At 44.9% G+C, this 24,005-nt stretch overlaps 1 protein-coding gene across 3 annotated transcripts in view; it reads left to right on the top strand.

The window, feature by feature from the left end:
- Positions 1-24,005, top strand: part of LOC119181379 (vasculin) — a 50,318-nt gene that overhangs the window by 9,038 nt on the left and 17,275 nt on the right. Inside the window, exons 3-11 of one of the 3 annotated variants that reach the window (XM_075875812.1) lie at positions 1,709-1,832; positions 3,954-4,144; positions 5,400-5,531; positions 9,297-9,363; positions 14,357-14,485; positions 19,750-19,898; positions 21,057-21,236; positions 22,463-22,587; positions 23,400-23,502. In XM_075875812.1, coding sequence (XP_075731927.1) covers positions 1,709-1,832; positions 3,954-4,144; positions 5,400-5,531; positions 9,297-9,363; positions 14,357-14,485; positions 19,750-19,898; positions 21,057-21,236; positions 22,463-22,587; positions 23,400-23,502 — 1,200 coding nt within the window. Of the gene's footprint in view, positions 1-1,708; positions 1,833-3,953; positions 4,145-5,399; positions 5,532-9,296; positions 9,364-14,356; positions 14,486-19,743; positions 19,899-21,056; positions 21,237-22,462; positions 22,588-23,399; positions 23,503-24,005 lie in introns of all 3 variants that reach the window. The other 2 variants (XM_037432607.2, XM_075875811.1) reach the window with 2 other exon arrangements.

The following is a 24,005-nucleotide window of genomic DNA, read 5'->3' as shown; positions in this document are numbered from 1 at the left end:
ATTTATGAGCGATCTTAATCTACTACGAATATATTTACTATTTTAAGATTTTTGTCTTCAAAGTAGAGAAGCTGGACTTGGTGAAAGCAAATAAAACGAAAAATATGTAATTTTTGAGAATAAAGCTTTCATTTTTCGATTCTCATTTTTCCTTAAAGGGGCCCTAAAGCACTCTTTCAAGTAGCCATGGAATGGATTCACTAAAGGGGCTTATTCCCTCACTAATTCAATTGAAGAAAAAATTTTTAGAATCCATCCAGTGCGAGTGAAGTTACAAAGATTTGTTGCACGCTGCAGTGGCATTCTTTCCTTTCTTGTCTTGAAGAAAGTGCTGGAAGCTGAGCAGGGAGGGATGGCACCTCGTCACCTTGAGCGCACTTTTTTCTTCGAATGTCCAGTTTCTCAGTGCCATCGCGCGCGTACACGAGGAAAAGTCGCGGCCTTTCACGCCGGTCCCAGTAACGACCGAACGCGCCATGCTCGGATCAGCCAATGACTCGTACTAGGCATGGGATGTAGTGATCTTGAGCCTGTACTGTGATTTGTTGAGAGAAGAGAAAGCGTTTTTCACTGACTGAGAATTTATCGCAAGTTACAGGCCGTGTGCTGCGCTAATACATTTGGCGCATGTTCTCGGGAGCCTCGACTACTGATTGGCAGCGTTTTTTTACCATGCTCAAAAAGTGTTGTAGAGCCCGTAGAGTTTCCTGATATACACTAGAGGGAACTCTGGCGCTAGTGTCTGTGGGAGCCGCAACGCACGGGGCTTCAGCGAGCATGGGAATGATGGATGGTACACAGATTTGTCTATTTTTCGTACTTCTGGCCTGCTTCTGGCTCCGTGTGTGTTCGTGTGGCTTGGAGCTGTTTTCTCACGAAACAATCTGCAAATGTTCAGTGGTTGTGCTTCACCTCCTTATTATTTCAGGCTTACCATTTCGAATTGGATCACGAAGTGCAAAAGGGTTTGTTCTTTCCTTCAAAACGAAATCGTAACTAGCAATAAATGAAGCCGCAAGTATGATTCGCCGCCCGCAAGTACGAAGACTAGGCAAATCTGTGTACTACCCATCATTCCCATGGTTGCTGAACAATCCAGCGGCAGAGTACCCTCTTGTTTAATTTTAGGAAACTCTATGACAGGGCCTCTTTGAGTGTGTAGTAAAGAACGTAATGTAGACATTCAGAAAGTAAAAGTGGACGAAAAGACAACTTGCTGCTGCCATGGACCGAACTTGCAACCTTTAGTCAGCTGTCCGCTTATTTATAAAGATTGTGTGCACAGGCTTGCTCCTGCAGCACATTGCTGGTATAAAATAAGTGTTCCGTGCTTGCCATCGTGGCTACGGGTGGCACTAACAATCCCAGGTTTGCCGGCGAATAAACACCCGTTAAATTAGACGAGAGGGCGACTGCCACCGCAGCTCAATTGGTAGAGCATCGGGCACTTTCCTTGGTCCCTGCCCCTGATAAGCTTTTCGTCTACTTTGCTTTCGTCACATTTATATTGTAATTACGGCAGTACAGTTAACGCCGTACAATTGATGTGCCCCATACCTTCCTTGGCCTCATTAGTTGCTGCTTTTCATTAAGGCCATTAATTAAAGAGAGAAAGTGTCTTTTGCAGGTGTCATTGAGGTTCAACAATATCACGATAAAAATTTTGGCTGCCATAATGAGTGTTTTACTGTGGTGGTGGTCCTTTCAGAAGAACTCTGATGCCCCCCACCATCATGCACGGTCTGACGAGCACCGGCTCGGATCCCATCGCCGATCAGGAGGAAGCGTGCGGTCTGGTTTCCACAGTGATGGCTTCCGGGAAAGAGACCCTGGTGAGAAATGCTGCTTCATTCGTTCGAAGGAAATAGTTTCTAGCACTTCAGAGGGGAGCTCTGGACATTTTCTGAAAGGCACAGTACGCCCCTGGCTTTGAAAGCCTATTTGCAGTCGAACTCCTTTATAAGAGACATATAGGTAACAGAGGCACCAGTGTGCCTACACTTAAACAGGGGCTGATAAGAAAATGCATACGTCATACCCTGTCTATAAGAGATGCCTCGTATAAATTATGACAATTGCTTCCCAGTGCATGTCTGTTTTAATGGCATTCAACTATACGGGTGAATCTTTTCCAATAAAAAGTTGCATTGCGCTGCTATGTCCGAGGGTGCAGAATTAGTTTCTCACCACCATGGCCAGGTGCCCATTATGCCCTTACTCCAGGGAACAAAAGCAAAAAAACGTCTGTTTACTTTCATGTACGGCGAAGAATCCCAGATGGCCAAGATCATTCTGGGGCTCCAGATTACGCTGCACATCATTATCAGATCGTGGTTCTGGAATGTAAAGACCCCAAATATTCTTTTCCAAGGAAAGCTTGCTTGGTGCATACACCTGGTAGAGTGAGGGCTTAGTATGGTGTATGAGAATGGGGCACTGTGTCTTCTGGCTCCGAAAGCATGTCTCGTTTTGCGATGCCGGCCAGCGCTGCCAGAGCACTCCGTACTACTGCGGCGCCTGTGTACCCCCCCCCCCCCCCCCATGTAATTTATCAAAAGCTGAGATACAAAGCCTCCAAGATCGATAGTCGTAGTTGCCGCACCTGTCGCAAAATGTATAAAATTTTTTAGAAAAAATGTAAAAAGAAGTAAAGCAGTATGCGTCATTGAGCATTTAGCATCGTGGCTTCTTACTCTTCTGGCTCATGCTGGTAAGAGGTGGTCGTGGAACTCACGTGATGATGTTTACGTTATCCTTTCGGACCTCCTCATTCATTTCGTCGCAAATACTCATTGGTCTGACAGCTAGGCAGGCGTATATATGCATGGAATGAACAGCAAAGTGCTTTTCATCCCTTCTGCAGTTAAAACAGTAACCAAGCAGACTATCTGTCTGGGTCCCTGTTCTGCAATAGGAATGTGCGCACCATAGAATAGGAATGTGCGCTGGGCATACCGTTTGATAGTGGCACCCTACGGGTGGCGTCATTGCAAAAGCCATCACCGCTCTCCCATTAGTTTGTTGCCCCGCCGCGGTGGTCTAGTGCCTAAGGTACTCAGCTCCTGACTCGCAGGTCGCGGGTTCGAATCCCGGCTGCGGCGGCTGCATTTCCGATGGAGGCGGCAATGTTGTAGGCCCGTGTGCTCAGATTTGGGTGTTTGTTAAAGAACACCAGGTGGTCGAAACTTCCGGAGCCCTCCACTACGGCGTCTCTTATAATCGTATAGTGGTTTTGGGACGTTAAACCCCACATCAATCAATCCCATTGGTTTGCTGTGGAGGCGGCACACTGCCTCATTCTAGTATACAATAGCATTAGTGGAGTGAAAGCTGAGCATTATCATAATGAAGTCACATTGAAGGCAGAAATATTTTTTTTAGCATACAGTAATATCTCGCTAACCCGAACTTGCATATGTCGAAAAATCAGCTAAGTTGAAATTTTCTGCACTGCACATTTTCCTATATGTCCCCTGTATGCTGTTCACTTTATTTTGGAGTATTTTCGGGTTGGATAGCGGATAACTCGAAATCTTGGCTTGGAGTAGAACTAAAATTTTGCCACCAGACCATTCCATAAGAATCGCGCGATGCTGCCACACCTGAGGTCTGTTCATTAGTTTTCTTATTTAGTCGTGCCTGCCACTATGTGGATGCTTTCCGGGAAGGCGAAGTGCGGGAAGTCTCAGCCCAGTGACATATCAACTCTGTCAAGCAATTATGTGGCACGTCATGTGACACATGCGCTGAGCAGGGAGGCCCTCAGCGTGAAACTTTAAAACAGAACATTGATATTGATATTCTCGTCAAATAATAGATTTGTGATGGTGAAATGAATGATAATGGAGGTTTCAGAGTACACTTGATCGACCTAAACCAATTCGTGGCATCACTTTAATGTCCTTTAAACTCGTGCATTTCTCTACTCCACCCAAATCCACAACGAATGGCAGGTGGCCGCCAGTCCCCCCTGGGCGACAGTCGTGGTGTGCCGTTCTCATCGAGGCATGCTTCGGCGGATGCTGAGGACCGTCTCTTCCACCACTCAGTGCCGAGCAGCGGCGTGCACAAGGTGGCGCAGCCACCGCGTCGTCCGCACAGTCGGCACGAATTCCGCGACTTCCTCCAGCCATCGTACCACAAGGTGAGAGGCTGGGCATCTCTGCTGGTTTCTCTGTGTGCCGTAATCGAAACGCCTTTTCTGTGTGTGCATTATTCTATCGTGTGTGTGTGTGTGTGTACATTAATTTTGTGTTTTCTTTTTCTCTATCCTAGTCAATTATTTCGCAACCCTAGTGCTGGGGTGCGAACCGGATGCTGATATCTGGATAACCTCTCAATCTTCCTCTTTGTCTATCTTTTTACCAATCGTAGTAGCCTGTGTCAAGGCGTGCTGTGATATCACTCGGTGATAGTCGTATGAAAAATGACTCGAGACTGGTGTCATTAGAGAGCACCAGAAAGAGGCACTAGAAGGCAGGTATCAGTTTTGCCTACAAAAATTTGCCTAATGGGTTTTTAATATCTCCTAAGTAAACAAAATGTTAAGTTTACTACATGGCACGAAATTGAAATTTTTTTCAATTGCTATCCTGTTGCGTGCGTTTAATATTACGCGATTTTATTATGCCCTTACTATGTGTCTGCGAGAGAGAAAAGAAACACAAATAACAAAAAAGTGATGACGAGTGACTATATGCCCCAGTAAAGTGATGCCGCTGAAGCCCACTACAGCAAAACTGACGGGTCTTTTAAAACATTTCTTTGCCCCTGAGCACTGTCACATTCAACTATGCAGTTCACAAACATCACCTATTCCAAAAAAAAATTCTGCTAGCTTCGTTCGCCTTCTTCCTTTGGACGTTAGCATCGATGCCACTACCACGCTCTGTCAGTAGATGCGTTGCAACATCATTATTGTGGGTGCCGATGAAATTGTGAATAACATCAAATGTGTTCAAGCCCTGTGGCGCAGAAGACATCGACGATGCGCCTTGTGTCTCACAACGATGCATCGGCATGGCAAACTTCTTTAGTTATTGCCATGCCTTCATGGGCAATAATGTCCGTGATGGTGGTGATGTATTCATCTATGCCGGCATGCGTTGGCACATTTTTGGTAGTTCAAAGGGCATTTAACATCCATCCTAGAATGTTACCCCCTAGAGTGTAAAACCATGTCAATATGCACCTGCACAAAACACAAGACAAGATAAAACCATGCATTCATTAACCATGAAGTACCTCATAGCCTTTTCATTCTTTAGCCAACGTTGTGGTCGTACACTAGCGACAACATATGCCTACTTCTGTGTGTTTGTGCGAATTTGCATGGGCATAGCTTGATTTGGGGTAGTCTTGTGCACGCTGATTTTGCTCTTTGCCGCCTTGTGCTGCAGATGAGTCCTGGTGCCGTGCAGAGCAGCGACAACTGCGCCAGCGTTGCAGTGAGTGCCCAGGTGGGGGGTCCCACTGTCATGTCCCAACGCAGCAAGAAGAACCTTCCTGGCAACAACTTCAACCAGGAATTTGTGAGTGCTGTTATTCTGCATGCCTTGTTTGCTCACCAGGCTACATACTTGATTCCCGGTTGATAAGATGAAATGCGAGAGTGTTGGTGTGAAAAAAATAACTGAGGCAGCTTCGCATTAGTGGCAAGGTATATGTAAACTGGTAGCGTAACTTCCATAGAAGCCCATGGATCCATTAGTCAGCGGCTCGTTGCCACGTCGCCATCCACATGAAGAGGGGACAACTAGTAGCAAAAAAGTAAATAAAATACGACGTCGCAAAACGGAAGCGGTAGCGACGTCGCGCATTTGCTCTACATGGTGCGAAATTGAAATTTTTCTTGATTGCTAACCTGCTACGTGCCTTTAATATTACGCAATTTTATTGTGGCCTATTGCATGCGAGAGTGAGAAACAAAAATAACAGATTGAGGAAGCAAAGCAGTATAATTAGCACTTGCAATATGCACAAAAAACCTCGCAGAGACAATTGTGAGATAACTCTTCACGGACACAATAGCATATTAGTTTGAAAACTTATGTTGCCCAATTGTTGAAAAGCACTGCAGCGAGACAGCAGTTCTGAATATGTAGCTCTGGCAGCCCTAGGGCTCAGCGTCTCGTTGCTTAGCCTGTCGCGTTCACAGTCACCAAAGGCGAGGGAACGCCAGCCGTGCGCAAGCAAAAGCAGTCGGCATTCACAGGAGCAACTTCTACACATTCTGGGAGCTAGTTGAGCTATGAAATGCATTGAAAAATAAGTAAACTTCTGAAGGTACGCACAAAACCACCACAAAAAATTGAGCAATGCGTCGTTGACCTGGTAATGTGGCGAACCAGAGAACACGCCGAACTAAACAGAAGTTCTGATAGCATATTGCCTGGATACCCTCCCAAAACCGTTGGCCCATGTTACCAGACTGCCTGCATGTGCCTGCTGTTTCTGAAACCAATCGAAAAAAATTGGGTGCTCAACCACATACCAAAGACGTGAGCTTTATTGAGGTAATCTAATAACTTTTTGTAATAAATAAAATTAAGACTATTAAAAAAAAAATTTCATTAATTTTTTTGTTGCCTCGCCGTGGTGGTCTAGTGGCTAAGGTACTTGGCTGCTGACCCGCAGGTCGCGGGTTCGTATCCTGGCTGCGGCGGCTGCATTTCCGATGGAGGTGGAAACGTTGTAGGCCCGTGTGCTCAGATTTGGGTGTACGTTAAAGAACCCCATGTAATCGAAATTTCCGGAGCCCTCCACTACGGCGTCTCTCATAATCATATGGTGGTTTTGGGACGTTAAACCCCACATATAAATCAATCATTAATTTTTTGTTATCGATGTTTTTTTCCCCCTCGCCAAGTCGCGCTTCAATCGTCACGCGGTTATTGATGCCTGTCGCAATAGGTTTCGAACCACGTTTCGTTCAGACTTTCGCGACCTATTTAGATTGACCTTGTTAGTGGTCCCGAGCCTGAAGGGCGCATGGAGTCGGGCAGCATTCTTTGTTTTTCTTCGGTTGTCTGCCTTTCTTTTTCTCTCTTCCAGTTCTTTGTCTTTTTCTTTACTCTCTTTAGTTCTGTTTATACTATTTTTTCCTTTTTTTTCCCTCTCGCTTTCTTTAAAATTTTTATGTGGGGTTTTGCCTATGGTACGCCAAGCGAAAAACAATATATGACTGCCTGGGCCCCTAAGGTGCTTTGCACCTAATATCATGGTCAAGGTGCTCGAAGAAAAAACTCTCTACACTGCAGATGGAGATGGTTATGCTTTACACTCAGACCTCAATGTAACGAAATATCTGTTATAGAAAAGTAAATGACAAATAGTCTTGCAATAGATGCAGTGTTAGGAATAACCTTCATAACAAATTTTCAGATACATATTTATTTATTGATTTCAAGGTACTGCAGTCTCGAAGGACTATTGCAGGAGTGCAGGCAGAATACATAAAGTTGAAATGCAATGCAAAATGTACCGAGCACGATGATCAGCGGCTATTGATCTACAAAATGCATTCATCATGTGATAGGGATTTGACAAGGCTGGGCAACGCATTCCATACTTCGCTAATGCGGAGAATAAAAACTTTATGTAAATGAATTCGTTTGAGTGTATGTAGTTTTGCCTGCATTACGCCACGCGACCGCGACAGCATACGATTGCCTGGCCCCTAAACTGCGCCGCGCTTACATAGCCTGTAAACAACCCGTGCCCAAAGAGCCTGTAAACAACCCCAAAGTTCAAAATTTGTTGTTAAAAAAATGTGCACTTTTACTTCATGAACATGCTGCTGCAAGAATTTTGCGAATGCGTGCTATATTAAGGAAGTTAGAGGGGCTAGAACATCGCGCTCAGCTGTTTTCAAATTTGCGTGCGGTCTCGCCACCCTTCTCTTTCAGAGGGAGGGTAAGGCGTGGCCTGTCGTCGCGACTCCACCCACTTCAGCAGTGTGACAAGACGTCAGCGATTGACGTCATCGGTGAACTCGATCAGTCGCAACGCAGTTCCGCTTGCTGCAACACCTAGTTATTTACTGTTCACCTGGTGCCGATGCTTCTCCACAGCCCAGTCACTCAATTTGCAGCCAACAACGATTTTCAGCAAAACTGCGTTCCAACACCTGGACATGAAGTTAGCCCGATTTTTCTGGAGTTCGATTTTTCGCAAGCAGACTGTTGCACCATCTGGGAGCAGCAACACAAAACACAAATAATGCACCTAGTAATGGGTGTGCTGATCAATAGGTGGCACAACAACCTACTCACTCCCAAAAACTGGGTCAGTGAAGTGTCCCGATTTCGATTTATGGAGCCTATAAGGAGTTTTGCAATTCATATGATTGAATAGCTCTGTCGTAGATTTGGGTGCGAAAAGGAACTGTCGTTGACTTCACTACTGTTTGTTGAGAGCTGGTTTAGACAGACCAATCGACGAGCTGCGTGCTGCGTCTCAGCGGCGATTGCAGAGTTGACGTCTCTGCACATGCAAGGAGCATTGGTCAGGCATAGGAAAGAAGCGTGGGAATGGTTTTTTGAAATGCAGGCTCTGCTCGGCACGCAGCTCTGTAGTATTCAAAAAAGGTGATTGCTGCAGTCTACTCTACGAATTACCAAGCTTGTTTAGGGGGTGTAAAAAAAAAGGTCGGAGCCTGTTGAGTGGCCTTTTAAGAACTTGTAACAACTCCAAAATTGTGGAACCTATGGAAGTTCGCAGTACGGGAACACGGCTATTCTCGTGCTCAAGAGTTCCCACTTCCCTGTTTACCTAAGCGTTAATGATGCCTATGTTTGAGTTAAAGGTGTAGAGTTTCCCTAGCGGGGGTAGGGAAACTCGCAAAATTTGTGTGCAACATGCACATTACTGTATGCTTTGCTTTATCGAGTCCCTGCTTGTTATGGCAGTTGAGATATGTGTCGTCTGCAGCAAGTTCCGTCAAGTTGTTAACTCTGTCAGATGTGGCTGCGTGGCGACGCGGAGATGGCGTGGGGGAGGGGCATTTGCTCGCTCGGCGAGGCAGTTGCACCTTTTTTTTGCACCATGCCGGAGCCTGTTCCATGTTTCCCATACGTTTTAGTGATTGTAAGTTTAATTAAACGTGGTTATTTGTTGTTTTTATTAATGATGTTATTTTAAACCTTGTTTGTTCAGTTTGACCCGGGTTCGCACATTGCTAGACTTAGTTATATGGCATGTATTGTGTGCAGGATACAAGATTGGTCTGTGTGGCAGTAATTTTGTCTGAATTTTTCAAGTGAAGTGATGAAATTGGTCTTTTTTTCTTCCCGCAGCCCACGTTGCAGGGTGCAGACGTAGCTCCTGTTCAACAGCCGCCAGTCGTCAACGGCAGTGTCTGGGGTGAGGGCTGCTTGTGCCGGAATTGGGGTTGTGACTGTGTTTTTTTTTCTATGAAGTTGTTCTGAAATCTTGAGTAAAGGGCCTTCTCTCTGGTCAGTTCAGACAGACATGCATTGTTTTGCATGTAGCTTTGTGCAAATATTCAAATGATTTGAATATTCTAATGAATAGTACGGTTTTCGAATTTGCTTCAATTCGAATTTAAATTATTGAAAATTTTTAAGTATGTGCAGTGAACAAATAAGCGCAATTTAGTCAGCATGTAATCCCCTGTAAAGGTGGTTTCACTGTAGTAGAGGGATGATAAATCATGAAAACAACTACTCAGGAAAAATCTGCACTGCTGCAGAGCCCCACTTTAAGGTTGAATGAACATATTACAGTAGAATCTCAATACGAATCTCGAGGGGTCACAAAAGATATTCGTGACAGCCGAAATTTGTCCTAATTCCTTCAGCAGCCATAGCACGCCTCAGGACGTCGAGCGCGTGCAGAGTTTCAGCCGCCGGTGGTGGTCCTTCGCCGTCGCACTCGTCCATTTCCTCGTCATCGTCGCTGGAATCGGCAACTTCACACGTGGCCTCGTTTACAATATCTTCCAACGTGTGCGCATCACAAATGGCAATATTGTTATCCGCCGTGCAAAAGTCGTCAGCTGAACACCCGGCTTCAAAACATTCCCAACCCTCAATGGGCTCCTCCGACTCTGAAAAGGCCTCTGGCACCTCTTCGGGAATCCTAAAGAAGCCGCATTTACCAAAGCAGTTCTCAATGGTAGTTGGGGTTACTCTGTCCGAAGCTATTGATAGAAAGTGGATGGCGTCCAAAAGGCTTATTCTCATGCCACCCGAGAATAAGAATCAGGCTTATTCTCAGGCCATCCTCATCGACCTTCGAAGAATGTCCAGTTCCTCCTTAAAGGGGAGAGCCTTCCGTTTGCGAGACATGGCTTGCTGAGACTCCGCAAAAAGGTACAACAAAGCAAATTCGTGTGCTCGACTGGGCAAGACTGTCGACAGCCTCTGCACTACATTAACTAGGTGTCCGCACCAGAGAGCACCCACCACCAAGCAAACAAAGATACCGCCACCAAGCCGTAATACTTAATGAACAAAAAACTAGATTTATTTTTTATTTTCCTTAAAATAGTGAGGTTGAGTACTCATACTTTGCAGTAAAGGGTTTAATTTTCACTCGTGCCTTGACTTTAGCCACCAATCAGATAACCTCCTTCTAGTTAATTCTACCCGCTTAAAGCCTATTTTGCCCTCCTTGTCCCTGAACCCCAGTGCTTTGAAAAACTCTGCGCCATCATCCTGAACTATAGGGTGAAGCCCTTTACAGAACATTATCAAGTGTTCAGCAATTTCTTCTTCCTCTCCACACGCACTGCATATCGTGTCTACCCCTTCGTATTTGGCCCGATATGTCTTTGTTCGCAGTACTCCCGTCCTGGCCTCAAACAGTAGACAATTACCCCGAGTATTATCATAGATCCCTTCTCCACCGTTGTCAGCTCCATCTGGAGCCTTCAAGAGAAAGCAAAAGGCGCACTCCGGCGTTCGAGATCACGCAGATCTTCGAGTCTGTCGCCCGCCGCTCGCAGGCGACGTTGACAACGTGCCAAACCGGTGGCGCAGCACGCATTTCAGCGCGTGCACGCACGCTGCTTGCTTCCACGGCCGTCAATGGGGTGGCGTTTATTCGTATCAAACAACTCGGGTAAAAAATCAGTTCGTAACAACCGTACTCTATCGCATAGTAAATTAATATGCCTCGGCAGAGATCACAGAAAAATTCATATCAGCCGTGATCGTATCATCGAGATTCTACTGTATCCTCAAATCAATTCATCATTTTTTTTTTTTGAAGTGTAAAAGTTTGTTATACAGGCTCTAAATTTAGTTAATTTGGAAATCTTACATATTTTATAGATTATCGCTAGCGTTCTACTGAAAGTCAAATGCTGCTACTATTCAAAGTTGTTTCTGCTTCCTATGAACAAAAGAAATTGCATTTATACAGAGGCCTTGTTTTGATTTAAATAAAATATTTTGCACGTTAGTTGTGTTAGGACAAATATGCCCTTTTTTATATGCATATATATGATTCAAATCCAATTTTAAATTATTCGATCAAGTCATTATTCGCTTTGAACTGGCTGTAAACCTAAAATTTACCAATCGCACAAGCCTAGTTTTTAAGCCTTGCATGGCCAAACACGTCTGCAGTGTGTCGTGGCCTAGGCAAACGGAGAAGCCAACGAAGAAGCACAGGACGCAGAAACCACATTGATTGGGGATGAGAGTGTGGTCGTCGCTATCACCCTGGCCATAGATGATGTCTGCACGGTTTTGAAGGCATGTTCTTGGCCATTCTGTGAAGAGCCAAAACTGAGCTACATTTGCTGCGACTGCTGCAAATGAAACCTGGGTGACTTAGGTTGCTAACAGTGGAATCGTGGATGGCGACCAAAATCAGAAGAGATGCAGTCGACCCACACTGATGTTTAATGAAATGTCTTTGTGCTGCATCCATCGCCCACAAAATTGGGGTCGTCATTTATGTAGTAATCGTAGATATAGTGTTCGTATGGTCCTGAATGTGTGGGTGCCACGTTGACTTGGGCAACTACTTTGTGCAGCTAGGCGAAGTGAGAGCTAGTGGTCATTGGGCATGGATACAGAGGCCTTATCGACCTCTCACCAGTGTTTCTGAAATCTTCACCAGACGAATTCTAATGTTGGGCGGGCAGTAACAGCTTAGGAGGAAGAGAAAAATGCTGGCCGATGGCTGTGTTGTAAAAGATTAATACGTCTGCTCCCACAAAGTAGCTTTGTTCTCTTCAGAGTGAGTGGACAAGGCTTGTGTGTGTAAGCGTGAACTTTAGTTTTCGACACTACCATTTTGTTTGTCATTTTTTTCTCTCTCTCTTTTTTAAGTGTTACCTATTGCACGCACATAATACAGCCGAGCCTGCTTATAACGAACCTGAGCATTACGCGGCATCCGTTCGCTGTATCCCGAAGTTCGTAGTAAATGAAACACAGCTTTAAAAAAAAGTTGTGAGTGAAAACAAACTTTTTTGCCCCAAAAAGTCCATGATGCACATGTTTCGAAGAGCAGAATTGATTAGGGCGGTCTCGAGTTCATTTAAAACGGCAGGCTGCTCATCCGCCGAGGCCCGTGGCATAAGCTGCATGAGGCGCTGGCTCCAAACTTTGTCGTTCTCACAATCCGATTCCTCCAAATCGCTCTCGCCACGTACTTCATTCATAATGCTCCAATTCATGCAGAGTTCCGCAGTGTCAGTATCATCGGTCGTAATTAAACCACCGCAACAGATGTCCCACCCGCTCTCCCAGGTCGGAGCCTTGGAGAGCGGGTGAAAACCTGGAATCGCCGCCACAGTGGTCCTGTTCGAAAGCTTCAGGCTCGGCATCGGGCCCGACGAACGACGAAGTTGGCTTCGCGAAAATAGTTTCGCGCACATGTAGCCGTCACCGCCACCCATGATATATTCACCATCTCTACAGCTGAATACTGGGACGCCCGAAGCTGCAAGTTAGCTGTCAGATGGTCAACAGCTATGAGCAAGCGCTCCGCAACGCGGCACCTAACGCGCGGATTACGCTCAAGCCAAGCTGTCACACTTCAGACGTTTTTTTGACCGGCACGAGAAAGCGTGCTAGTCCTCCCACCGGCAATCATGACCACAAGCACACACACCAAGAGCGAGCAAGATGCGCATACGCGTGGAACAGCTCTGTGCGCGTTTCCAGTCGGAAAACGAAACTAATTCGAGCCAGCGGGGCGGGCGTCGCGGAGCGGTGGAGAAGGGCGAAGGGGTTGTGATCAAGAGAGGAGAGCAGACTTGCGAGAGAAGGGCAAGAAGTTGCGATAAAACATGGAGGAATGAAAGATTCCTTCCTCCTTGCGGTAAAGAGAGGGGAGGTTGCGGCGGGAGGGCGACCTTGAAAACCAAAACAGACAGGAAGGAGGCAGGTTGGGTAGCTTGCTTGAAAGGTCCGCGAAACTCGCACGTAGAAAAACTTGGAAAGAGTGCCAGCGCGCGCAGAAGTCAAAGCATGGCCGCCTCGTTCGGTGTGCGCGGCGGCGTTCGAAGAATCGGCGGCCGTGATCAAGAAACCGTTTTGTTGCCCCGGCGGGTTTGCGTGGCCTCACGAACTTCGATATTTCACAATTTGTTCCGCGCAAATTAACAGCCGTTTTCGCGCTTCCGCACGCGCGCGGAAGGCATGCTGAGTTGAGCGCGAAGTGAGCGAGAAGTAGTCCTAAACATGAAACGAATCGCAAATTATCAGAGTCGGTGGGGTAGCGTACGTGTGTGCACTAGACGCAGACTAACGGATACAGGCGGTGGTCGACGATATTGGCAAATGGTCTGGTCACTCCAGGCCGGTGACGCCAACGACAGTACCAGCGATCAAAAACAGGGTACGTGGCCGACCGGTCCTCGAAAGGTTGGTGGCAGTGTGAAAACACGGGCCTCGTCTGGTGATGCGGGGTGCTCAGAGTAGCTGGGGCACAAAGGACGGAGGGGTGCGTAACAAAAAGCGGTCGGGGAAAGCAGCAACAAGAGGGGCGTGGAGGCAGAATCGGCGTTTAACAATAAGAATGTATGGGCACCTCGCCGATGCCTGATCGGTGGTCGAAATTGGTTTCCCGAGAAGTCTGCAAACCGCCGACTCCGTTCGCTGTAACCGATCAGCGGCGCTCGGAGACGTTCGCTGTAAGTGCGATTTCGGGCCATTGAACCAATGTATATTGAGACGGTCACGCGAATATTGTTCGTTTTAAACGAAAGTTCGTCTTAAGTGGGGCCGTTATATGTGGGCTCGACTGTAGTCGCCACGGGTCTGCAGATGAGCGTGTATGTACATTAAGATTTTTGCCCTTGTCCTTCGTTTTAGTTGAGTCTTGTGCCGGCAGTCCGTGCTCCCTGCATGTCTCTTATCATTGCGTGTTGCAGAGAACCCACGCAACTCCAAGGTGCACGGGACAGTGCTGAAGAAAGTGCATTTGACACAGCGAACTTCGCCCAGGACAGAGCCCGCCAGTCTGCTCGAAGCGCGCTCCAAGAGCCCCAACTCCACCTCGGGTAAGTGCTCGCTTTCCTGTGAAAGGCAGTTCTGGTCGCTCAAACACTGCTTTATTTTATCTATTTATTTCATCATACTGTGGTCCAAAGTTGTCAACATTAACATGAACAAGTGTATCCAGAATTTACACACTCTCAAGTATTTCTTTATGCCTTCTTCTAGTGGTTTCTTGCAATCCTTGAAAGATTTCGAAGTTTTTGGAGGGCTTTAAGAACTGCTGTGAATTCTTGGTTCATTCTTATTTCTTTAATGGATAGTCATTGATTACACTCAAATCTCGATATAATGAAATATCGGTTATTACCAAGCAAATGAAGAATAATTTTGGAACAGATATGGTGTTAGGAATAAACCTTTATAACTAATTTTTGGATATAACGGACCTATTTTGGTGTAAGATGCAACGATGTTATAATCAGGCTGAGTGTGTGGCAATAATATGTCGCAGTAGTATTGAAAGTTAGGCTAGTTGCTAAGATAGCATGCTTAGGTCCAATGCTATAATGACGAAGACTGGAGGAAAACAGTCTTTGCTTATGCAGAGATATTGTCAAGACATAGATTCCACACAATTAGAGAGGTGACAGGCATTCCACATTAAGGGGAGATGCTAGTCTTGAAATGAAAATTTTTATTATTGGAGATACTATAATGCTATTATTTATTTTTATTTTATTTAGCAATACTGCTAGCCCCAACATGGGGCCATAGCAGAGTGGGTGAACATAGTACAAAAAAATCAACAATACAATACTGCAGTCAAGACAGAACAAAGCACTTCAAACAACATAAAAAATGTTTCACGTGAAAAAAAAAAAAAACTACTCAGATATACATTTTTCAAATGCCTCGATACTGGCTGTTTCAACAATTTTGCTGTCAAGCTCATTCCATTCTTTGGCAGTGCGCGGAAAAAAGGAATACTTGAAAGTATTATTATTGGGCTGGAAAGGAACGACAGTGTGTTTGTGACGTTGTCTGGTAGAGTAACCGGAAGAGAACTTTAGGTATTCACCTGTGGTACTATTTATTTGACCATTAACTATCTTAAAGAAGAACAACAAACAGGAAATTCTATTTCTTTCTGAAATCCGTTTGAATCCCGCTTTGGCAACTAATTCAGAGACTGACGTAGGGCCGTATTTATTGAAAATAAACCGGACAGCCTTGTTTTGGATTCTATCTAGTTTATGGATATTGACATTGGTGTAAGGATCCCAGATAATGTTTCCATAATCCAAAATGGGTTGGATAAGAGATTTGTACGCCAGAATTTTGGTGTCGTATGATGAATAGCGAAGAGAACGTCTCGAAAAATGTAATTTCATCATTGCATTATTAGATATGTAGTTGATGTCGATCCCAGTGGAGGTTGCTACATATATGCAAGCCTAGATACTTGTACTCTGTTACTCGATTTAGGATATTTCCATCAGCTGTGTAATTGTAAACAAGGGGACACTTCTTATTTGTTATCGACATGGCCACACTTTTTTGATAGTTTACACACATTTGCCAAGAATTACACCACTTCATGAGTTTCTCAATTTCTGTGTTAAGCTTAACTTGGTCTTCAACTGTGTGAATAAGTGAATACAACGCACAATCATCTGCATATAATCGTATTTTAACCCTGCAATTATCAACAATATCATTAATGAACACCAAAAACAACAACGGGCCGAGCACAGAGCCCTGGGGAACCCCTGAGCCAACAGGTAACATGTTTGAGGGAGTGTCTTTAAAAACAACGTATTGCTGCCGGGATGTTAGATACGATTTAATCCAGCTACACAGTTTCCTGTTTTTTAATAATGTGTTCAGTTTAATGAGCAATTTAGAATGGGAAATCTTGTCAAATGCTTTAGCGAAATCTAAAAAAAAAAAAAAATTAAGTGTGTATATGTATTTTTTTCTCCTTTTTTCAAAAATATAATTAGTTTTTATGTACACCGACTAGTTATCTAATTCTGAGAGCATAAGTGAAGTCTAATTGTGCAATTTATCACAGGTCATTAAGGCACTTTCCCTCAATGATTTAGGTTCTATTTAGGATGCAGCTGTAGCCAAAGACCTGCCGTGCGGAGCTAGGCCATTTATATTGTCACTGAGATACATTATCATATAAAAATTCTCATTTGCGTTGTTCCTCTACAATTTTGAAATTCAATTCGCTTACATTGTTGTTCATAACATTTCATATGTCCCTTTTAGCCACAAAATATAGTATAGCTCCACAGTCCTGTGTCTTACGAGTTCAACGATATAAAATTTTTAGAAATTGCTTCACAAAAACTTGATTGAAAATTCTGTAAGGCCGGTCAGGTTGGCTAAAAATGTGAAGCTGAGAAAATCGCATTTGAAGTTTCGACATGCACTGCAAGATTTTTTATAAGGAACTTTTACCACAAATTTTATGCACATGTACGCCACCTATTCCCCTGCAAAACAAAACAAAATTTGCCTTATTCTACCCTTGGAATCATTTTTCCAATGTGGAAAGCATTATCAGAACCCCACCATGACTAGCTGTTGAGGGGTTCTGGAAAAGCCGTGGGGTATGAGGCTCAAATGACTAGCTGTTAGGCAGCATGCTGCCTTTGTTAATAAACTGCTATGTTCCGGACTCTCAAGGTACAATGAAAGTATCCGGAAAATGGGGCATCCATCCAGTAAAACTAATGCCCGCAAAAATGCCCCCTTTTTGTAGGTATTTTTTTGCTGACGCAGAAGGTCATGGTTGTAGTAAAAAATTCTCGTTGCAATCTTGTAAATGCATCATTTAGGTGGTCTGGAAAGAGCCGTTTATAAAAAAAAAAAAAAAATGTTGACGGTGCTACCTCTGCACCGTCAGCGCTGCCGAAAATCTGATGGCGCCTACTCCAAGGAGGTCGAACTTTCGGGTAGCCGACTTTCCCGACAAAACGGTCTTCGTTTGCGCCGATTTCTCGACTCGCTGCTCCTGTTCCGCCGTTGAGTAGTACGCTGCATCAATCCGAAGTGTATGGCTTGTCGAACTTGGCCCTACAGCGTCGTAGTAGACAGCGTCGTTAAGGTTTCCGGCTGATATAACGGGTCAGCCGTGACTGCAACTAGCTGCCAAAGGGCACTTGTGGCCGGCGCCTTCTTGTTTGTTCCAAGGCCGTTTATTTATGGCTTCAAAAATCTCGTCGCGTCGATGATTTCAGACGAGAGTCTCCAGGCATTCGATCGCAGTGAAAAAGTGCCGGTGCAAAACAGAAACACGGTGCGTCGAGAAACACGCACGATCGCAAGAGCAGACGCTTACAAACTGACAGCCACGGCGGCGAACGCAACACAAAGAAAAAAAAAAGACGCGTCGGTCACCCCAGCCAATGGGAGACTCGAAAAGGCGCCCGTGAGGGCAAATCGGCGATCTGGAAACGACCTTCAGAAAACCCATGACGACAGCCATTCCACTTGAGCGACGCCATTTTGAGATGGCGCAAATTGTGCACAAAGAAAACAGCTTCAAATCAAGCCCAACATGGCGGCGCTCGGTCTGCCGCGATGCACATGGCGCGCACAGGAAGTTCGAACAAATTTCGTCCTTATAAGAACATTTTAGTGCGACCGGGGTGCATTGAAGGCCGATTTTATCGCGTTTCCCGACCGAATTCAGTGTTAGCAATTTGAGAGTAGGTGCTCAGAAGTACAAACGCCCTGAAAATAAGCTTTGCGAAAAATTCATTTTTTGACCATTTTTGATCGTTTTAAGTCCCGCGTCCCTCCCTTAAAAAAGCCATCTTAACCATTGAAAGTGCCACTTCAATCTGCGGATAGTTAGCAGGCCTATGGAAGGCCCACCAACACTGAATTGTCTTGTTTGTGGCTTTCAGCTGCTTGTGCTGCCGTCGCTATTAGAACACAAAAACTCAACTCCGAAGTGCCTGCCGGCGGCCTTGTTGCCATTGTTTAGTGCGTGATCAATCACTTTCAACTTGAAAGCAACCGCGTAGCTTCGATATCGACTTATAGCGTAACCACGGAATGGACGCAAAAACATGCGCCACTTAGACTACCACTGATACGCCGAAACGCGTATTTGCCACTTGCTTCGCTTTGCTTGGGGCTCCGTGCATTGATAGTAGGTATGATGTTTAAGAGATGGCACTACGCTGTTGTGCACTATCGTCATCAGTGGTTTGAAGAAGCAGAAGACATTATTGCTGCAATTTTTGAGGGTGTGATAATTACTCGTGGAAGAAAAAATCTTGTCTTTGTGAAAGAGTGTGGGAGGGGGGGGAGCTATAATTACGCGAGTAGGAGGATTATGCAAGATACCTGGTACGGAATTTCTACATGCCAGGTGTCTTGGTTTTCAGCAATCTTGTGCTTGGTCATTGTTTGTTCCTACTCTAGCGGACTCACACAATGAATGTAGAGTTCCGACAAGGCTCAGTTGTGGAACAAAAACAGTGCACGCATGGCAGTAGTGATGTGAAAGGCACTGCATAGTGTTTTAGGATACTGCGCTATGTGTTGTTGTCACTTAGGTTGGGATTCTGATTTTGCAGTCTGGGGCATGAACAAGCCCAGATTATTGGCTCTTCAGCCAAGTTGGCATTTATTTAGTCATGCTTCAGCACTGACTGCCCTCCATAGTACGAAACAATGATCTCCAGTGGAGCATGGATTCTGCATACAGTTCTCTTGGCCCTTGTACATATGTATGGGAAAAAACGAAACAAGTCGCCCCGCCGTGGTGATCTAGTTGCTAAGGTACTCGGCTGCTGACCGGCAGGTCGTGGGATCGAATCCCTGATACGGTGGCTACATTTTCGGGGGAGGCAGAAATGCTGTAGGCCCGTGTGTGCGCAGATTTGGGTGAGCGTTAAAGAACCCTAGGTGGCCGAAATATCCAGAGTCCTCCGCTACGGAGTCTCTCAAAAACTTATAGTGGTTTCGGGATGTTAAACCCCTACATACCAATAAATTAATCAATAAAAACAAATACAAAAACACACGCACACAGGAAGCTTGCACTCTAAGGGAGCCTATCATGTCCTTAAAGCTATGTGATCGTTGCTGTTTTGATGGGGATGCTTTGCCACGCTGGTAAATGAGCATGCCAATTGTGGCGTTAAAGTACGATGTGTATAGCATTAGCTTAATGGGAGGGTATGCAAGAACATGACAGTTATACTACTGGTTCGAAAGTAAGATAGGCCGTAAAGAAAGGTACCGGCATTATTTAGTGAAGTGTGGTTGACAACTGGGCTTGTATCTTGTGCAGGTGCAGGTGCGTTGCCCTCTGCCGTGTCGGCGGTCGGAGCCCTCAGCCCCAAGTTGGGACGCCCTGCTGGCCTGACTGGCCCCTCACCAGCCGTCAAGACTGCTGTGTCTGCTTCGCAGAACTCTCTTTACAAGGCTCTGCTGCCGTTAAACAAGGTGAGGTCGCACAGCATCTCTCGGTACAGTTTTTATTAGCAGACCTGTTTAAAGGCATTTGCAACCGATTTAACCTAGTTTTCGCGACACAACAGAAAGCTCACCTTCGTTGTTGGTGAAACCTGCTATTGTTGATTCCCAAATCATGTGGATGTTTTCTAAGCAGAACTTTTTTATTGAAGCTGCTAAAAAAGTTGGTCCTTCCTTTAGAGAAGCAATAGCAATGCTGGTAATCCTCCTTGCAAACTGTTATTACACTCAACGTTCTGGCTTCACTGGAGTGAGTGCAACTATTGTTCACCACCATAATTTCTTCACTTTTAAACCATATTTGAATGTAAAAAGCAGATCGAATGATTTTGCCAAACGCTCATCGTCATGTGAAGTCCCTTTTACTGCCTCACTAGGTTGGCTCTCCTCGTACTTCTCAAACTTGTTGGCAGGTGACGCTAGGCCCTCAGCTAACGACTGTCATGCTTCTACCTTTGCACATTAGATCATAGATGAAGCAACGGCATAGCCACCGCTCTGCCTAGTACGAAGGTGTATATACACATTTTCAGCTAGAAAAGATTGTAATATATAAAAGTGTACCGCATTTCGGCACTAATTCAGAGACAGTTAAGTCCTTGAAAAGTATTCATTAGGTCTTTGAAAGTTCTTGAAAACCCCTGAATTTTGTTTCACTCAGATGCTATGAACCCTATAGAGGTTTCAAATACATGAGCTTCTATGGAGAAGGGCGGGGCGCAGAAAAAGTTCATTATATCGAGGAATCTGTATATGGAGGTTCATTATAAGCAGGTTTAACTGTGCAATGAAATATCGGTTATAACGAAGTAAATGAAGAATAGTCTTGCAGTGGATTTAGTGTTAGGAATATACTTTTATAACAAATTTTCGGATATAAGAAACTTGCTTTTGTATAAAGTTGACATTGTTATAATGAGGTTTGAGTCTGTAATAAAGTATTGTGGCAGGTGCGACTTTGTTGTAATGAGGTTTGAGTGCAATGAATTTTTTCTGTACTGTGTCAAGTGAATGCACGTAGGAGCCTGTAAGTTTTTGTGTTGGCTGCTCGGGAAATATGGGCTGGTGAGCGCGTTCTGTTGTAAAAACAGCCTGGCCGTGGGCATTGTGCGCGTGTTCTCTACGCAGAAGAGCCAGCCGGGACACGCCATGGAGATCCTGGTAAAACATCCCAAGACCAAGGGCAACAAGGGGGACTTTCTGAAAGCACTTCGTTCGGCCGACGGTAAGGAGGTCGACGGGGCGACCACCAAGGCGGCAGGCGGGGACACCATGGACCTGCACGACCGCACTAACGGCCACGCCGAGGTGAATGCAGCCCCCGTTCTTTTTGGGGGAAAATGTGGCACATGAAAACTTTTTATTTTTTTGCAATCCTGATCGATTTTAATAACTTGCAGAGTTCATAAATGCTCCTTGGTTGGTTTCAAATATTCAGTCCCTTTTTTTTATATGATATCACAAGCAGCTACTTTGTTTAAAGCCTTGTTTGCGGTAACCAATGTAAAACCCACAGAATTTTTCGGGAATGTTTGAAGATGGTCAAAGTATAAATCATTGCTTTAGGCCATTTCTTAGCCAAGTTGTGGTCTGTATAACGAGATTTAGAAAGGGCCCTTATTGATAACTGAAACAAAATCTTTTATTTAAAACACTTTCTTATGAAAGTATTATGACAAAATGTACCGTACGACACATCACATTTGTTCATGTCAGAAACAAAAAAACTGTAAATATAACCCAAATAGAACAAAAAAGATCCATCACAGGAAGGACCTAAAAATTTGATCCCTGGTCATTTTTGAATCTAACAGAAGAGTGCATCGGTGATCCATTTTTTTAATGTAGGATAATGATACACGTTCACAGTATTTGGCTACGAAAACTTTCAAATAGATGTGTAGTGCCGTCAGGAACGTGCAGAGATTGTCAGCGAAAAAATGACATTTTGACATGACATTTCCTCCGAAATTTGCCAGCTAACGTTCGCATCAAACCCATGGCGTTCGCAACAAGTGGTGCAAAAGGTCATCACGATGACGGCACATATTGCCGAAATTCGAGACATGGTTATGAATAACATTACTGTACCGTCACTTGACATCATGTACAAAACGCTGCCATTGTGCCCAGTGTATGCGGCCGACAAAACTCATTTCCACCACACTTTTTTCCTCGAGTGCATTCATTTTTGGGGTTGCCTCGCCCATTGCGCAATGTACTTCCAGTCAGTGTTCGTGCGCTTCTCCTGGCCTACTACACAAAATTTATGCTTCTTTATGGAGCAGTGGGTACCCATCAGTGGGCTTGTAGCATCCCAAAGAGTGTTTAGAAAAGGCTCTGAAAGGCCGCTCTTCTAGCATTCGTGCTGTTACTGTGCTGCACGTTCCACGCAGGCCTGTCGTTTTTTTTTTTTCATTAGGTTCGCAGCTAGCCTTCAGCTACGAGTCCAGCCAATTGGTTGCTTTGTATGTCGTACATGCCTGCAAAAGAGGAACTTGAATTTTGAACAAGTTTATGCATCACTGATGCAGGTGGACAATGGCCCAAGGGGTGATGAAGGCGGTGACTTGGAGTCCTCGTCGTGCGACTTTGGAAATCTGTCGCTGGACACGCCCGAACACCCGCCACTCTCGAGCTCACTGGAGGCGGAGCAGAGGTGAGTACAGTGGAACTGCAATTAAGTGTCCTCCCGGTTTTGTGACAGTCCCCCATTTTACGATGAATCGGTTTGGTCCTGGCAAAAGTGCCAATAGTAATTATGTATTGAAGGGATACTGACACAAAATTTCACCCGCAAGACAGCCTGCGGGGTCGATTCTCGTGAACATGGGTATATCATCCGCAAAATATCAACAGCGAATGTAGCTTAAAAATCATTTTTCAGTAACTTTAAAGTTTGAATCTTGAAAGTATTGGAACCATCAAATAGGAACCCATAGGGAGCCCCTTATTTCCCTCACATCACCACACTGCAGTAAGTAGAAGAAGTTACGTTTTATAGCCGGCATTTCTGTATTGCCGTGTTGCAGCTGTTGATCCTTTTTGGTGCCTGCACGCGAGTCCGTGGCCGCGGGGCACGCGTTGGAAGTTTTGTGTTTGGCGACACTACTTTCCCGTTTACTGTTTGAAATGACTTTTTTGATGTAAACCGTGCAGAAGTGCGTTGGAGTTCTGTGCCGACATTGTCGAGAGCTGCACCCACTAAGCGGCGATAGTTGCGCCCGGCGGCTTGTTGTATTTCGTGCTCTCTCGAACCAAAACTGAAACCGGTTGGTAGTGAGGAGCCCGTACATAATTATCCGTCGCACCCTGCAGCCGACAATGTGTTGTGTTGCGACTAGCAGGCCCCAGCAACACATTGCAGCAAAAAAACTCGAAGCCATAGTTTTTGTGTCAGTACCCCTTTAACACTATTGCATTAAAACATGCAATTTCTTTATAAACCTGCGACATCGTTGCCTTGTGCAGGCTGTTGCGGGAGATGGGCTGGAAGGAGGAGGCCTCAGATGACGACACCTATGCGCCACTGACTGAGGAGGAGCTCCGCGAGTTCCAGAACCTGACCAAGCTGGTAGGTGCAAGTGCTGTTTTTACCACTGTGTGTGTGTGTGTGCAGCAGTAATTGTCATGATGATAGTCATTTAGAGCTTAAGGGAGGACATTGTGTGTGAAGATATTTTCTGTATTTGTGGACCAAACATGATGGAAATACACATGCTTATGTAGTTTCTCCTGCTGATTTCAAATATGCAAAAATTTTCATTGTAGGTCAATTAATTTGAAGATACACAATGCTGCCACTCTATAATTGGAAAGAAAGTGCTTATCAAAAAGTAAATATTATTGCATAGCTAGACAGTGCAATTAGCAATAAGTGCAATGCTGCAAGCAGATTTCAAATAAAAAAAAAAAACTAGTGATTCTGCAGATGATGAAAGTTGAAGAGTCATGTCATGGCTATCACATACAAAGAAATTTAATGCTTTCTAAATTTATATAGGCAGCAAATGAAAATTCTGCTCTCAGCACTTTGTAATACACAGATTGGGCTTTACGTTAATGAGAAAATTATTG

This window comes from Rhipicephalus microplus, chromosome 10, assembly GCF_043290135.1.
Source record: "Rhipicephalus microplus isolate Deutch F79 chromosome 10, USDA_Rmic, whole genome shotgun sequence".
Classification (NCBI taxonomy): domain Eukaryota; kingdom Metazoa; phylum Arthropoda; class Arachnida; order Ixodida; family Ixodidae; genus Rhipicephalus; species Rhipicephalus microplus.
The sequence above is the reverse complement of the archived record's forward strand: the minus strand, read 5'-3'. Positions and strand labels throughout refer to the sequence as shown.